Below are 16,584 nucleotides of genomic sequence, written 5' to 3' on the forward strand. Positions count from 1 at the left end.
TTTTTTTTTTTTTTTTTTTTTTTCCAACTGTACAATCACATTGTAAATTAATTAAAAGCTACTAATATTCAGAGCTTGATGATCTACTCCATCTTTTTCTCAAATATTCATCTACTGAAGAAAGAGGACTGCTTTGGTCTTGACTACTGCTGAAACATGTCGAATTATCATAATTAACATCAAGAAATGCAAGACTTAAATGAGACTCTGCACTTGAATCTGGATATACTTCATCATCATTATATTCTTCTGTATTGTTGTTTCTAGCAATTGCTTCTTCATTCCCATCTTTCTCCCCCTTCAACATCTTTAGGATCTACGTAAATCACAACATGGTCGAGTTACACAGAGATTATAATGCAGGGTGAACAATAATATATAGGATCCGACATAGGTGCAGATGTGTTTTTGGAAGGTCCAAGCAACATAGATGTATAGATGGCGTAATGTATTCTTATCCTACATTCTATCTCATATAAAAAGTGCATAGATTCTCATAACGTTTGATTTTCACAAATATCATGCAGAGTTAAATACGAAAACCAAGAGATGCATTAGTTATACTGAGATTATATTAGTTACTATTACAAGATTTTATACCGGAAAACAAAATGTTGCTGTAGTTACCTGGCTTATGTTAGGACGTAGTCGTGCTGCCTGTGTAAGACAGAGTCTTGCTGCAAGAATCATTCTTTGGACTTGATCATCTTCAATATTTACATTCAAGTTCTCATCCAGAATGGCATTGAAATTCCTGCTTTCTAACTTAGGTTTCGCCTGGAAAGTAATAATTAATTAATTAATTAATTTTTTTCGACTAATGAAAGTAGTAATTTGGACTGAAAATGTCATGTCAAAGTAGAGATGATGCTTACCCACATAACCAAACTTTCTTGACCACTGGGAATCTCAAAGCCAATAGCTTTTCTCCCAGATAATAGTTCCAGCAAAACCACTCCAAAGGAGTATACATCAATCTTATCGCTAACTTTCCCATACATAAAATACTCTGGTGCTAGATAACCAAATGTTCCTACCACATCCCTATGAGTCAAGAACGACGCCTTTGTGGGTCCCCATAGCGCTAACCCAAAATCGGATAGCTGCAAACAAGAATTATCCAACCAGTTTAAGTTCTATCTACTCATAATATAAAATATATTTATATAATCAAATCAATCATAAGATAATCACGGATTTATCTAAAAGCACACCTGTGGTTCAAAATCATCGTTGAGAAGAATGTTTGATGACTTGACATCTCTGTGAATAACAGGCCTTCGACATTCATTGTGTAGGTAATTTAAAGCTTCTGCGATTCCAACGGCTATTTTGAATCTTCTTTCCCATGGCAATACTGATTTGGTTCTTCCTGCATTCCAAATTAACTCAAGATTAACGAATTAACACGGGGTTTTATGTACAGAATATATTCTTTGGTTTGCAGCTTACCATGTATATTTTCTTCCAAATTCCCTTTTGAATGAAAATCATAAACAGATATCAGATCAGGATCCTCTATGCAAATTCCAAGGAGATGAGCTATATTCTTGTGCTCCACTCTGGTCATAATGTCCATTTCCTGCCTGAAATTCTTCCTTGCTTCCTCTGATGAACTCAAAACCTTCACCGCCACTGATTTTCCATCAGAAAGGACCGCTTTGTATACACTGTTTTCCCCTCCTTTACCGATCAACTTCTCTGCACAAATTTTCAATGTTAAAGAAGCAAGGCTGAAAACAGAATATGTTATAGACAAAAAGCTAGAGAAACCAACCCGAGGAGAAGTTAGAAGTGGATGATCTTAAAACATCATAGCTAAACCATTTGCAGCCAAAATAATCTTTTATCAGCTGGCTACCAACTGATGCACTTTCCTTTTCGATAAAATCCATGAGGGAGTAACTATTTTCCATTCCAAAAGAATTTTTGTTCTCTTTCGGAGAAGAATTTGATTTAGGACTATCTAACATCGATCTATTTGGCAAGGTCATCACCCACTGCACTACCGACATCTTTCTTTTTACTTTAACAGGTTCATTCAATGAGCTCGTCGTTTGTAAAAGGGGCCAACCAGGAGTAGTAGTAGCAGCAGCACAATCTTCGGTAGGAAGAGAAACTGAACCTAGTGAAAGAGAACCTTTCTTGTGTTTTCCTGAAGGACTTGTATTTTCCTCTTTTATGTTCTGTGTACCATTTGTCCATCTCTCCAAAGTTCTAGTCACTTCACAACTGAACCTTCCAAATTCCGATATCTCAGATTCACCAAATTCAGACTCGCAATCCTTTAAAGTAGAAATTCTTTCTAGATAAAGACTTGGTTTTGGATCACTAAAAGAACCTGTCATCAAGAACAGAACAAATTCAATTTTCGTAAGAATTATTATTTTTTTAGCTCAAATGTGCAAGCAATCTTGAAGTATCATCAAACCTTTGAGTTGGGAAGTAGAGGTTCTTCTAAACAAAACTTTCCCATTGTCAATTGCCATAACTTCAGTAGTGGTAGGCAGCTTCTTCGCACAATATTTAGCAATTGAGGTCCAGCCCCTATACAAGTCGCTTTCAAATATAATCAGCAAGATATATATACAATAACGAAAACCTGGATTAGTTGGGCTAATATATAGCTTTTACTTACCCAAGAGTACTATGCTTGCAAGTTCCTACTATTACAGCTAATGCAGCATAATTCTTTGCTTCCCTCACCAAAACTCTTCTAATAGAACTTCCTTCTGTCACCACAGAAATAAGATCAACCTGAAATTCCCAATCAAAAACAACCCACGTCAATCAAAATCGGCGCTTTTTCTTTGTTTTTCCAAAAAGACAACAGACAATTTAAAGAAAGTTGAATTGTATCCGTCACTTGGAAAGAAAAAAGAACCTGCTTTTTATTACACAATCCATCGTAATCATAAAGATAAGTGTCCAACGACGATTTAACGTTTGCAATGGATTCTGAAAAATGATTAAAAGTTACAATGTCAAGTCAAAAGCAACACATTTAATTTTAAAAAAACAAAGCAAAGATCATTTAGGACAAGTAAAATTTAATTTTCATACCGGCATTTCGACAAACATGTAGAGCAATAACTCTATTTCCAGGTTCTGCAACTTTTACAATAGCCCAATTCAACAACTCTCTAATATGTCCATCAAATCGAATTCCCACAATTACATTTCTCTTTTCTGATTCTAATATCTTTGCAAAAATCATCTTCTCTTCCTAATTAACCACCAAAATTTTTTAATTTTTTTTTTCTCTTCTTGATGCAATCATATGAATTTAATGTTTTTTCATTCTGCAAAAAGGGAATGAATGTTCCAGCTGACAAGACAAATGAAGTGCTTTACAAAACACTAGTCCAGAATTTAAGCCTTGATCTGAATAGTCAAAAACAAGAAAAAGAAAAAACAATTAACAGGTACAACAAGAAAATCCAAATCTTGAATTCTAAAGAATTAAAAACAGAGGTTTTCATAAACACCCACAATGATCAATAATCAATCTGCTAAAAAAAAATCTTTTTTTTACCTAAAGCCATTGAAAAAAAAGAAAGAAAAGCCGCCAAGATTATGATTATATACAAACTTGTATGAACTAACAAACAAACAAATACATGCCAAAGGTAGGTGCTTTGCTGACAATAAAGCTTACTTCAGCAAATGGGTATTCTTAAAATTCAATAATTTTTTAAAAATATTATATTTTAGAAAGAAAAAAAAAAACAGAGTAATTGTTTTTGGAATTTGATACCTAAAATCCTAGTAGTATAGTGAGGAAGGAAAGAAGGGTAAGGAATAAAGAGTTGCCGGGAAAGAGGGATAAAAACAGAGATGAACATTAAACAACGTAATTGAAAAAACAGAGGTTAAAAATTAAGATTGTTTTTATATTTGTTGGGTTCTGTTCATAAAAACATGCAGGTAAATCGCGGTGAAAATACTGAGAAACCGTGATATTCTGCTAACCACCGACAAATAGGGCTCAGAAAACTCCAGCGGCTTTACTATATTGTTGGGAGAGTTAATAGCTTGCCGCAACGTTACGACAACGATCATATTTTCAAAACACAGTGAAACTTGTTTCATTTGTGCTGAGATTTAAAATTTGAAACTTTTTTTAGATATTCGTTTTGAAGTTCGAATAATTTAACAGGCAATTAATTATATTTTATTGTGAAATTTGAAAATAATAATAATTTTTGTTTACAAAATGATCAATAATTTCTGAAATTGGAGTTTGATCTAAGTGTTATTTTGGTGTTGAATTCTGGGGAAAAAAGTGAAAATATTTCATGATCAAACACATTAAATCTCATTTTGAGGTTAAAGTACTTTTCATAAATTTGTATGAATTATCCTTAAATTTTGCTCTTTAGCAATTGAATTTTATACCTGATAACGTTATGATATGATATAATATATATTTATGTGTTACAACTATTTTTTTATACGGAATGTGTAAGTTAAAGAATATCAAAAAATAAAAGTATCAATGTCCCTGACTAATCTAGTCGATCGTTTGGTGGTTCAAATGGTTGACTTGACCTTCTTTTTTAAATCAATAAGCAATTAAACTCGTTTTAAATCAATAGGCAACTCAAGATTATTTTTATTTGTATATACATAAATTATATTAAAACTTATTTTTATTTATCATGATAATACTAAAAAAATGAATGGTTTGGAGACATTTTTAATAAGTTTTTAATGGTCAAAACTTAAGTAAAAGGGAGAGAAATAACCTTTGGAATATTGGTTCATTTTGGTCAACTTTGGGAGGTTGTCATGTTTTATTTTAATTATGACTAAATCAAATTTGACCGCCAGTAAGAAATTTATTCCCATTTATTTTTTAGCAGCCCTTGAAAAAAAAACAAAAAGGTGCTTACTGAAAAGATAAGCATGATTATAATGATTTAATGAAATTTAATACTTACATAATTAAATCTGTAATGACAAATTATTGCTTCATATATACCAGCAAAAAGGTCAAATTCTGGCTACCTCATATCATTGTTTGTTTCTATTTATTGTTAATATGAGATGTCAAACTATAATTAGAAAGTTTTTGAAAGGTTTAGTTTAATTTTTAAAGGAAAATGAAAACTCAGTGTAAAATGGACAAGTGTGACTATTGATGGCCACTAATTAAAAGCCAATATCTTTTCATTATACTCCCTCTGTTACTTGTTATATTTTAACTTGATACACATATTAAGAAAATAATAATTGACATAGTAAATTTATTATTTTACTCCTATTAATCGATAGAATTTCAAAATCGATTTACTCATTAAAGAAGTTCTATCTTTTTTAAAAATATTAACTCTCTAAATTAATTGAGGATATAAAAGGTAAAAATATATATTGTCTTTTACCTATTATACCTTCAATTAATTACTTTGAAAAAAAAAAGATAAAACTTCTTGAAAATCTTAAATTTTTAATTCACACACTTTATAATTAATAGAGGTAAATGGTAAACTCATTTGTCAATCATTGTTTTCTTAATAAGTGTGTTAATTCAAAAGTAGACAAGTAATTACAGATAGGGAGAGTATTGATTTGTCAAAAATAACAAGTAAAAAAGGACAAGTGAAAATCAAAATTCGACAAGTAAAAAGAGACTGAGGGAGTAGTAACCAAGTTATATGATTTCATTCCTTAACTTCGTCATTTGAGTTCTATTAGAAATTTCCCCATTCTTAAGTCTTAAATTAAAGTGAAATTTATTCATTTCACCATGATAAAAAGAAAGAAATAGTCTATTGTTAGGATTTTTTAGCAAGGTCATTACATATTCCTCCGGATATTTTTATTAAAAAATAATCAATATTAAAATAACAGCTAAAAAGATATTTCTGTTTGTCATGTTTTATATATGGACAATCAAGGTTCGATTTTCTTGACTCGTACTTATGAGTCGAGTGGGTGTTCTTAGCCGACAGGGCTAGAACACGCAATCTCAAGAAATTTTCGCAGTTCCTTAACCACTAAACCTTTGATTTATTTCAATATTTATATACTCATATATTTATTAAACAAAAATTGACCTCTATATAGAATAATGTAATTTTTTAGTGAAGGTATGTCGCTTGAGGCACCTCAGGAAAGACGGCTCCACCCCTGCTTATTAGAAAATTAATTTTTTGATATAATTAAATAGAAAAAGAGCGGATTTAGAGCTCTCTTCTCTCTTCTTTTTTAAATTCCAATTCATAATCTTCAAATAATTAAAATCTATGATTAAGAATTAAAAAAAGAAATGGACGGTTCAATATGTCATGGTCACTGCTACTAAAATATCTTTTATATATCTTATATGTGCAAGCTTCCATTAATTATCAAAAAAAAAGGAAGAAAAAAGAAATAAAGCAAAATACTCATAGCCAGAATGTGGCAAGAAAAGTTTGGGTTCATCATCTATTATAAAATTTAAGTCATCTTTCTCCAACAAAAAATGAAAGAACGAAAAGTCTTGTAATTCTTTTTATGTGTGCCGAATTAGATAGGGTTGAGGGTTTTATCTCAATCCTTTTTGATAAAAAATTAAATTATTTATGTATTATTAAAATTACTTTTTATATATACACATTAAATGTTGAACATCCTTCAAACTTTTTTCATATGTTTATTAATAAACTTCCAATTATTAATAAAAAGCTAGGATTGCTTTTTACGTCTACTAGAACTAAGAACTTCCTTCACGTAATTTAATTTACACATGGCGTACCTCCTCCTTTCATCAGTATGTATTACTCCTTCCGTTCACTTTTATTTGTCAGGTTATCCTTTTCGAAAGTTAATTTGATTAATTTTTAAAGTTAAATTAGATTACATTAATTTGATATTTTAAAGCAAAAAAATTAAATATTCAAAAACTATACGATATAAATTGCAATTTTTTGCATATCTATATGATGTAAAAATTATCATAAAATGTTAGTCAAAGTTTTTATAGTTTGACTCTAAAAAGGAAATTATGATAATTAAAAGTGTACGAAGATGGTAATCGTTTTTCTATTCACGGTTAGTTCAAAAATTGATGATTCACTATTTATTTTTATTTTTTTTAACAAAACAATTTTATTCATCTTCCAAAACACACCATTACAGTTGATTTGAGGCAGACACACCACTATTTCAAGTAATTTAAATATATGACTTCATTTTCAAATAATAAATGATACTAACGTTAGACAAAAATTATTAAGGTCATATTCAGGAAACATACCGCCAAAGAGTTGTCGTAGGGTAGTGAAAAATTCAAAAATAATAATAATTTAGAAGTGTCTTAATATATAAAAGTAAGCACACATAGAAAGGAGCACTCTTTTATTTTTAACCAAAAATCTCAAATTTCATACATAAAAATAGAGTCACCTATGATAAGGAAGCCTTTTACCTCCGAAGTTGAGATAAATTTAGAGTTTAAATTTTATGATTTTTTGATAGTAGGACACTGATCTTAAGTGCTAGTAACTCAATTCATATATATATATATATATATATAAAATTTATTACTAGCATATGCAAAATATTTAAGCCAAAATTATTTAATCTGTTGAACTCATAACTTAAAGACTACATGTGCCTAAATAGAACTTCTCGACACAAGTCGATTTGTTAGGCTACGAAATGGACATCGAACATCTGATAAAAAATTATAGAGTAGTAAGGAGTCACTTACCAACATGGGTTCTGGTGGAGTGGTGGAATTGTTTCACCCTTAACCAGAGGTCTCGAATTCGAGTCTTGGGTATGAAAAAAATGTTGTTGGAGCGTCACTCCCAAATGGGCCTTGTATAGAGCGCGATCCAAATTTAGTTAAAGCTCTAATGTGGGCTCCCGACACCGTCAAAAAAAAAAAAAAGGAGCCACTTAAAAAAAATGATTTGGTGATATGTCTTATTCCGTCCCAAATCGTATCACAAAAATAAATTCACAATAATGGTGCCACCGACGATCGTACAGTATGAGCATTACCACATGTTTGTAACTTTTCCCATCAATATCTCCCCCCCCCAACCTTAAAATTAGAAAGGCCAATGGAATAATATCTAAAATACTATTTATTCATTTTATGCTAAAACTATAGAAAAATGGAAAGAATATAAAGAGATCCAACTTAAAGAATAACCACCCATTTATCTTCTATATTATGACAAATCTTCATTCAGAAATATGAATTATTACAAAGCATTGCTTGAGAATAGTATTGATTGAATTTGTTCTATATCAATTGAAGGAAAAATAACAACACTTAAAAATATACTCGCTTTTAGCAATTTGTCATCTGACAAACATCTTAACAATAAAAACACAGTAAAAACTTACTCACATCTAATATTTTATATTAAACTGGTGAAGTATGACACTTGTCTTCTTTGTATATTTTTTTTTATAAACATCGAATACAAATAATATCTTAGTTTCATCGTCGTATATGTACAAAATTCAATTATTTCTATTAAATTAGAACATATATTCCCCACACCATTAAATATACAAAAAAATGTAGTATAAATTATAGGAACCACATATTATAAGTACTAAATAACATCCTATCCCTTCTAGTTTTCTATTTACCAAAAATCCCTTAAAAATGATGTTTGCGGGATACATAGCGTTGTGCACGGGATACATTAGGTTTGATATATTCCACATAGCGGGATACATAACGTTGTGCACGAGATACATTAGGTTTAATACATTCCACATAGCGGGATACATAGCGTTATGCACGAGATACATAGCGTTTGATACATTCCACATAGCGGGATACATAGCATTGTGCACGGGATACATGTGGGATACATAGGTAAATAAGGGATTTTTGAAAATTTTGAAATAAGTAGGGATAAATGGATATTAAGGTAAGTAAATGAGTGTAGTTAAGTAATTTGTCCAAAAATGTACAGACCAGTTATTGTAGAAAAATTGAATTGAAGATCCATAGGGCTTCTAACATGAATGGAAAAGATTTGGGTAAAGGTCCACAACGAGTGGCCCATTAGAATACAGGCCCACAAATTTTAAAAAGCATCAATCACTTTCACATGAGATTTTTTTTTTCAGGGGACATGCATATGTATTATTGGCAGATTTTTTTTCGAATTTTGACCCAATTTTTATGATGTGAGGACTGAGGAGCGTGCGTATCTGTCTATTTATTTACCTAATTATACTTACTGATCTTACCTAATCTCTATAATTTGGATTATATATATTAACAATTGTTTAACTTGCAGCTTTAATTAACTTAAGTCTTGCACGGATTTGACACATCTATCTTGTGTCAGCAACAACAAACGCACATATTACCCCTATCTCTTGGAGGTAAAAAAATTGTTTCAAAAAGACTTTATGCCTGCCCTCTCATAACAGACAGGTCATAAATTACTATTTTCCGTATCATAATATCTCATAAGTTATATTCGGACTTGGACATGTTTATAGTATTGAACTCAAAATTCATTTGATATTTTCCAGCTTCTGACTAATACAAGCCAATTCCCATCTAATATTTTCCATCACAAAAAAACATAAACTGAACCACCACCATCTTTACGTTTCAAAACAATGACAATAGCAAATCAACTTGTTGGACAATCTAAATAAGTATTACATAAACAACATATAGCAGACGCAAAGAGAAGAAATCATCATACTAGTCTTACATAATAGATTATACATATGTAAAACGAACTGAGATGATTTTTGCACATTCGTACCCCTAAACCATACTTCGAATCACAAATATACATCTCGGCCTATAATCATACGGACAACTGCAGGTTTGATGCTTTCCAGTCAAGACTAACAATATTGAACCTTATGTTGCAATTTTTTGAACTTGGAAGATGTTGATAAACAATCTACATCTCCTTCGTTCAGCTAATGTTTTTAGCAATCATAAGATAGAGCAGGCTTTCTGACCCTTTCTCTTCTTCTTCTTCTTTTGCTTGGGTGGTTGTAGGACCACCTTAATGGCGGCATCAAAAACAGCCTTAATGTTCTGCAATTTTGCCAAAATTGAAATATGTAACAAGATAACTTGAAAACTTAAGCATATAGTCAGTCATCTTTGAATCAGAAAAACACCTGTTGTGTTTTTGCACTACATTCAATGTAAGCAGCAGCACCAATCGACTTTCTCAGCTCCTCACCCTTTAAAATAAGCAGGAAGAATTTAAGGTTCTGCTAGAGGGCCAGAAATTGAAAACACCGGATGTACCGTTGTTATTTAAAACACATTGAAGGTAGTATACCTGAGCTGTGCTAAGTGGAACAGCACCTGGATGGTCCACAAAGAATTGTTTATCCTCTCGGAGATCTAGTGGAAACACATCAACAGTATTACATTAAAGAACATGGAAATAGATAATAAGAAGAAAGTTAAAGGAGGCAATGGAAAAAAGGAATTTGACTTGTGTAAACTGAACTTTGAGGAAATAGAATTTAAATTAAAACTTGCCAGAAAAGAAACATACATTTTAGCTGCAAATTAGAAGGATAGAAACCACACACAGTTCTTTATGTATTTGGATGTAAGAAAAATTGTCCTTGGATGTAACATCAAGAAGATATATCCTTCACGTTCAGGTTTAGAATATTTTGTGAACTTTTAAGTTCAACAGTAGTACATTTGAATTTCAATCATAGATTACAGTAAACTAATCTATTTAAGTTCATTAATAACTTCCAATTTCAAAATCCAGGCAATGTGTTTTCTACTATTTAGAGCAGTTTTTGGCCTTAAAATTTGAAGATACACATTCCAATTCTAATTCAGACACAAAGTAATGTGATTAGTGACTTCCCTAGGTGACTCTTTTCAAAAATTAGGCTTGCTACGCCATGTAAAACTGCATAAATTTTGCGTTTGCTGCATTTATTTAAATGAGACATGAAACTTTTAACCAAAACTTACTTTTTCATCTATCTCAAATCTCAATCTGCAATAGGTCACTTCTCAAAGAGACTTTTTGGCAGTTTGACCACATAACAATTAGACTTATTGAGAGTGATTATAACTGAGATCTAAGACTTCTAGTTGTATGAACCGAATTTCCTCTCTGCCTAACCATACCTAACTCACATTTTTCTCTGGGACAACAGAAGTAGTTCTTCAGAGCTGGTTCCAGTTTAAAAGGCATCTGAAATTCAAGGTTGTGGTGGGCTACAAGTTACTTACTATCTATTGTCTATTGTACTTCCATTATGCATTTTCCTAGTCTTTGTCTTGAGCCGGGGGTCTATTGGAAACAACCTCTCTACATCACCTTTGAGGTAGAGGTAAGGTTTGCATACACACTACCCTCCCCAGACCCCACTGTGTGGGACAGCACTGGGTATGTTGTTGTTGCTGGATTGTGGTGTCCTACAAGTTCATGTTCAATCAGCGCTCTATTGATTGAGATGATTTAGTTTCATGGTTCAGCCGGTAAATAGCAGCATTTATCACTTCGGTTATGCCTTCCCATCATAGCTTTTGGAATGGTCTTATCCATAAGAACAAGCTGAGCTAAAGTAGTTGATATGAAATCACATAATAATACTTATCAGCTGTTAAGATAATAGGAAGATAGATGACACTATGACAGATTACCAGAAGAAACTAGCAATAATAAGAAAGATATTAACCAAACAATCAAACAAGATTAAATAGGACATGCTAACCTAGCTTTGTTCCAACAAGAATAATTGGAACTCCAGGAGCATAATGCCTCAATTCAGGAATCCACTGAAATTCAATAGCAAGAAAATGAAATAAGTATTAGCAATTGTGGAATATCACCAACCATACATTTTACTCCTTTCAAGTTTCAACTTTCTAATAATCATCTTTTACTAATTTTTGGCTAAGAAATCCCATATAGACAACACTGGAAATACTGGTTGGTTGGTATTTTACCATGCATCTAGTACAAGTATTTAAAGTAAATACCAGCAAGCCAATGTTTCACGAACTTGTTCAAATTAATGAGACTGACAGGAATCATTAATCCTGCCACATTCACATCAACTTAATGAGTGTCTGTCTCATTCATCTTCCCACATTCTAGTTCGTTTCCCTGACCAAGTTCTAAGACAACTACTCCTCAGTCCCTAATAAGTTGAAGTCTTCAACATGAATCCTCATTGACCATCTATCTCCATTTAAATTCATCTCATTCCCAATAATGTACAAAACAAAAAATAATAACTTTTAGAAGTTCTCTATATTTTCTACCAATATAAGACCTAAAGTAAATGTATAGCATGACTAAAACAGATTTACAACTATAGGTATCACCTTTTCCCTGACCTAGTACAACCCAAGAAAAAGTGAGACAGAGAATACAAGAGAAGGAACTCACCTTTTTGGAGACATTTTCATAGCTCGCCTTGCTAATGAGAGAAAATGCCAGTATAAATACATCTGCCCCACGATAGCTCAAAGGTCTTAATCTATTGTAATCCTCCTGACCTGTTCAATTATAAAGTAGAGGAATCAATATGTTCCACACAACAATGGTACAAAAAGGAAAATGAAACTGCCGATGTGGGAAAACTTTTACCTGCAGTATCCCAGAGCCCCAGATTAACAGTGCTCCCATCGACGACCACATTTGCACTAAAATTGTCAAATACAGTTGGGACATAATCCTGTTTGGAACACACAGCAGACAGTTACCAAATGTGAAAAATTCACCCAATAGTCTAATAAAATTAATTAGAACTTATAAAAGTGATGATTTCAATCAGAAAAGAAAACAATATCTAACTTATAACCTGAGCTATTCAACATAGAGCATGTATACAGATAGGTCAGATAAGCTTGTATACCATCTTCCCTGAGAGCTCTAAAGACTTTTTTTCAGTCCATATTTTGTTCCAGATACCTTTATTTTATAAGAATATTTATCCTTTTACCTTTAAGGAAAAGAGAGAGTTCTTTTATGCAAGCAATCCATGATGCACAAAAAAACATGGAAGACAACATTTTATTGGTTTGTTAACCAACTTGACATTACGCCTATAAGCCTGAGTTCACCAATAATAGTCCCGAGGTAGTTTCCTTTCAGCTTACCTTGACAACACCACTGATAGTTTTCTCAATTCCCCAATCCTCGCCCCAAAAAGAGAAAGACGGTAATACATCAGTAATTATCTGACACTACTAGGGATCATCCATTTGCAATCATTCAAAGTTCTACTCACTGTAAAAATGCGTCATTAAGAAGAAACAATTCGGGAGTTCCTTTGCTCAGGGGCGGTACTACCTTAGGCCAAGAGTTGTCATGTGACACAACATCATCAGAAATTTTTACTAAATAAGTATATATAATTAAGAGAAAGAACAAAATTGAAGGATGAATAGAGTAAATGACACCACTTGCCACAGAGCCACGCAGCTCATTTGGTCAGATGACTTAGTTTTCAACATAAATAGCACGTATTCTAAACGCCGTGGCCTCATTTGTAAGAGTTTTAAAGTTTTTGCACTTCAATCTACAGAATGGTACACGTCCAGGTTCAAACCATTGACCTATTGGTAGTTAACAATACGTTGAACCAGTTACTCCAAAATGCATTAGTAAACTTTGGTGACAAAACCTATTAGTATGTATTGAAAAGGATGTTGCTTCTTCCCTAATTAGTTGTTGTGCTATGTTTTTTTTCCTTTTTTTCTTGCTCGCCGATGATATTGATTAACAACAATTTGCTGAATCAAATGAATAATGACTTGTTTAGTGATTGTTTGATTCCTTATATAAGAAAGTGTATAGTATCATATTTAACGAGGTTATTTAGTTTTGAATACATTTTAAAAAAACGAAAAACTCTTCGAGAAGAGTTAGTAATAATATACATGAATTGTGTTTTATTAATGTGTTGTTCTTTTATAATATGATACATTATTTTTTTTTATTCTTTTTCATTCATAAAAGTGACACCACTTACGAAAAATCCTGCCTACGCCACATATTTGTTGTTTTAGTTATCACCAACATCCTAGAACAAAAACGTCTATCCACAAATAGAGAAAGTGGAGAACGATTCTCACGTCCTTCACCTCAAATCCTCTCAAAACTTAAAAGACTACTCAAGACAAGACAAGCTAGATGAGAGATGAAAATGATTAATCAGCAAAAAGAGCAATGAACTCTAATCTACAACCCAGCAAAATCAGTTGTTTTCCCCTTAGAAATACCCAAAAGGTCCATTCTTTGTGGTGATTGGAAGTAAAACTAAAACAACCCCACTATTAAACCGGATACCAAATTCACAAGCAAGAGCCCCATTTGGTCTAATTCAAGCAAAACTCAACTGGGCAGAGCCCCATGTATCCCAATCGAATAAACTTAAAACAAAATGCCCAGCAACGGTTTGACAAAATTCATAAGAGAGATACAGAAAGAGGTAATGAAGTACTCACAGTGGGAAAAGTGTTGCTGGTATACGAAATGAGAAGACAAGTTTTACCCACAGCTCCATCGCCCACAGTAACACACTTTATAAACCTAGAAGCACTCATTCTTCAAAACCCAAATTGCCCTTCTCAGCAACTCCCTCAACTTCTTCTTTTATTTGCCCAAAATCTTTCTCTATCTGTACTCTTTCCTCCACCTACTCTTCAACCCAAAAGTTGTTAGTTAGAAGAATACAGTCAGTTAAACTTAAAATAGTAGCAATTTCAAGAACCCAAAAGCCCTAAATTGTTAATGTAAACCCTATAAGAATAGAATGATGAAAACAACACAACACCTAACTCAACAGACACATTCATTGAAATTAAAACACCCACCTTTATCACGTACAAATGATGAATGGAGTAAAGGGGGAAAAGTTTAATGGATATGAGCAGAGAAAGATAGCAGAAATGGAAAATGAAGAAAAGCTCAAGATTTTTTTGGGTAAATAAAAAAGACAGCTTCGAGCCAGCTATTCTTCGCTTTGTGATGCCACTTATATCAACCTATCTTTTATTGCCACATAACCAAACATCCCTTTCTTTTTTTGGCAATTAGTTTTATTTTTCAATTTTTGCGAACCAATTTTTTTTTGAAATAATTCCCTATTTAAATATATAAGACTCATTTGGTACGAAGATAAAGATAGGTTAATTATAATTAGTTATAACTACTAAAGTTTATGCTTGTATAAATGTACTTAGGGTTGTTCATGATTATGGTTAAAAAAATCAAATCAAATCGTAACCCAAATCAAATCGATATTTGGTTTGGTTTGGTTAGATTTTGTTTTAAATTTTGAAACCCGATATTATTTGGTTTGATTTTGGTTTTACTAAAAACAACCGCAAAAATAACCACATCGATCCGATAAATTAGATATATAAATTTTATAATTATTTATATATTATTCATAAATAAAATATAAAAATTTTGTTAAATTTTAATTAATTTAAGTCTTTTAACTTTACCATTTTTTGAAGCCCAACACTTAAATTTTAGCCCAATTTTTACAATCCTAAGTCCAAGTCCATCAATATTCATTACTTTAATTTTTACCTACCTTACCTCACATAAGATAGTCACATTTTCTCTTAATTGAATTATTTTGTTCGTGTAATAATAATTCTAATATTGCTTAATTGAATCGACAATAGTTTTCATGTGGATTGTTCATGTATTAGGTGTTTGTGTTTATCGAGTTACATATGTCCTAAAAAAAATTATAACTTTCAAACTAAAAAGAATCTGAAAAATTGAACCAAACCAACGATTATTATTTTTGTTTGATTTGGTTTTAAAAAATTAAAAAATGACTAGATTGATTTGATTTAACCAATGACCGATTCAAATTGAATCATGAACACCCCTAGATGTACTATTGAACATGGCTTGATCGAGCCTCAAACGTAAAGGGTTTATTTCTATTGAAGAAAATACATGGTGAGTCATTTAAATTTTTCGTGTGTTTATTCTTTTATATTTTTATTTTAGTAAAACTTCTAATTCTGTCACCTGTTCTAAGCAAATAATTGGTTTGTAGACGATTTTCAGTGTATATATTTTCTTTTCTCTGGTATGTAATAGAGTATTTTTGTCAGAAAATTATATATAGATTAATTCAGATTTGAGGGTAATTAATTGTAGTTAGTAAAATGATATATATGACCAATATTTCCTTTTTTTAAGAAGGAAAGAATATAATGTGAATGACGGAGGGATTCGTTACTCTCTCAAAAAAAAAATACAAAGAAGCTACAATTTTTTTCATTGATAGAGTTATCACATTAACGTATAAACTCTTTTTTGCATTTTTATTTTATTCTTAAAATAGTTAAATCGAAATTTGTGTGTTGAAAATCATCAGTAAACAGTCGCTCCTCTTTTTTCAGTCAGATAGTTTTCTTTAGCCCAACATAATCACCAATAAAAACAAAAATTTACGTAAATAGAAAGACTAAATGAACCAATTCACTTCTCCTAATGGAAAGGAAAGAAGAAAGAAAAAGAATAGTGGCTGCTTTCCTTCATTTCCAACGCCTTTGCATAAATTAAGAAGGATAGAGGGAATAATTTTATTCGCTCATTTAAAAGTGAAATTTAAAATTTACTTCTATAT

General features: G+C 31.6%; 2 protein-coding genes across 3 annotated transcripts; both read right to left on the reverse strand.

Moving 5' to 3' along the window:
* Positions 1-33: 33 nt before the first annotated feature.
* On the reverse strand, positions 34-3,509 carry LOC125872554 (protein kinase STUNTED-like). The gene is made up of 10 exons (XM_049553299.1): positions 3,064-3,509; positions 2,885-2,958; positions 2,639-2,757; positions 2,432-2,547; positions 1,778-2,341; positions 1,453-1,701; positions 1,215-1,372; positions 876-1,103; positions 628-777; positions 34-316 (listed from the first exon to the last, which is right to left on the reverse strand). Exons 1-10 carry the CDS (start codon positions 3,215-3,217, stop codon positions 62-64), a joined length of 2,067 nt encoding a protein of 688 aa, XP_049409256.1. The 5' UTR covers positions 3,218-3,509; the 3' UTR covers positions 34-61.
* A 6,061-nt stretch (positions 3,510-9,570) lies between these two features.
* On the reverse strand, positions 9,571-14,948 carry LOC125874361 (rac-like GTP-binding protein 5). 2 transcript variants are annotated; one of them, XM_049555242.1, is made up of 8 exons: positions 14,801-14,948; positions 14,432-14,622; positions 12,570-12,657; positions 12,369-12,478; positions 11,689-11,752; positions 10,278-10,342; positions 10,111-10,176; positions 9,571-10,024 (listed from the first exon to the last, which is right to left on the reverse strand). In XM_049555242.1, exons 2-8 carry the CDS (start codon positions 14,528-14,530, stop codon positions 9,920-9,922), a joined length of 597 nt encoding a protein of 198 aa, XP_049411199.1. In that variant the 5' UTR covers positions 14,531-14,622; positions 14,801-14,948; the 3' UTR covers positions 9,571-9,919. The 2 variants fall into 2 exon arrangements, with proteins under 2 accessions (XP_049411199.1, XP_049411206.1); XM_049555249.1 differs by having other exon boundaries at positions 14,432-14,616; positions 14,795-14,923.
* Positions 14,949-16,584: the final 1,636 nt, after the last annotated feature.

This window comes from Solanum stenotomum, chromosome 1, assembly GCF_019186545.1.
Source record: "Solanum stenotomum isolate F172 chromosome 1, ASM1918654v1, whole genome shotgun sequence".
In the NCBI taxonomy this organism is placed as follows: domain Eukaryota; kingdom Viridiplantae; phylum Streptophyta; class Magnoliopsida; order Solanales; family Solanaceae; genus Solanum; species Solanum stenotomum.

Coding starts and splice junctions, on each gene's coding strand:
- LOC125872554 (XM_049553299.1), bottom strand. CDS start 3,217: ATGATTTTTGCAAAGATATTAGAATCAGAAAAGAGAAATGTAATTGTG. Junction 1,373..1,452: donor TTTGGAAGAAAATATACATG/GTAAGCTGCAAA, acceptor TTTGGAATGCAG/GAAGAACCAAATCAGTATTG. Junction 778..875: donor AAGAAAGTTTGGTTATGTGG/GTAAGCATCATC, acceptor ATTACTTTCCAG/GCGAAACCTAAGTTAGAAAG.
- LOC125874361 (XM_049555242.1), bottom strand. CDS start 14,530: ATGAGTGCTTCTAGGTTTATAAAGTGTGTTACTGTGGGCGATGGAGCT. Junction 10,343..11,688: donor TCTTGTTGGAACAAAGCTAG/GTTAGCATGTCC, acceptor TGTTTCCACTAG/ATCTCCGAGAGGATAAACAA. Junction 10,025..10,110: donor GTAGTGCAAAAACACAACAG/GTGTTTTTCTGA, acceptor GCAAAATTGCAG/AACATTAAGGCTGTTTTTGA.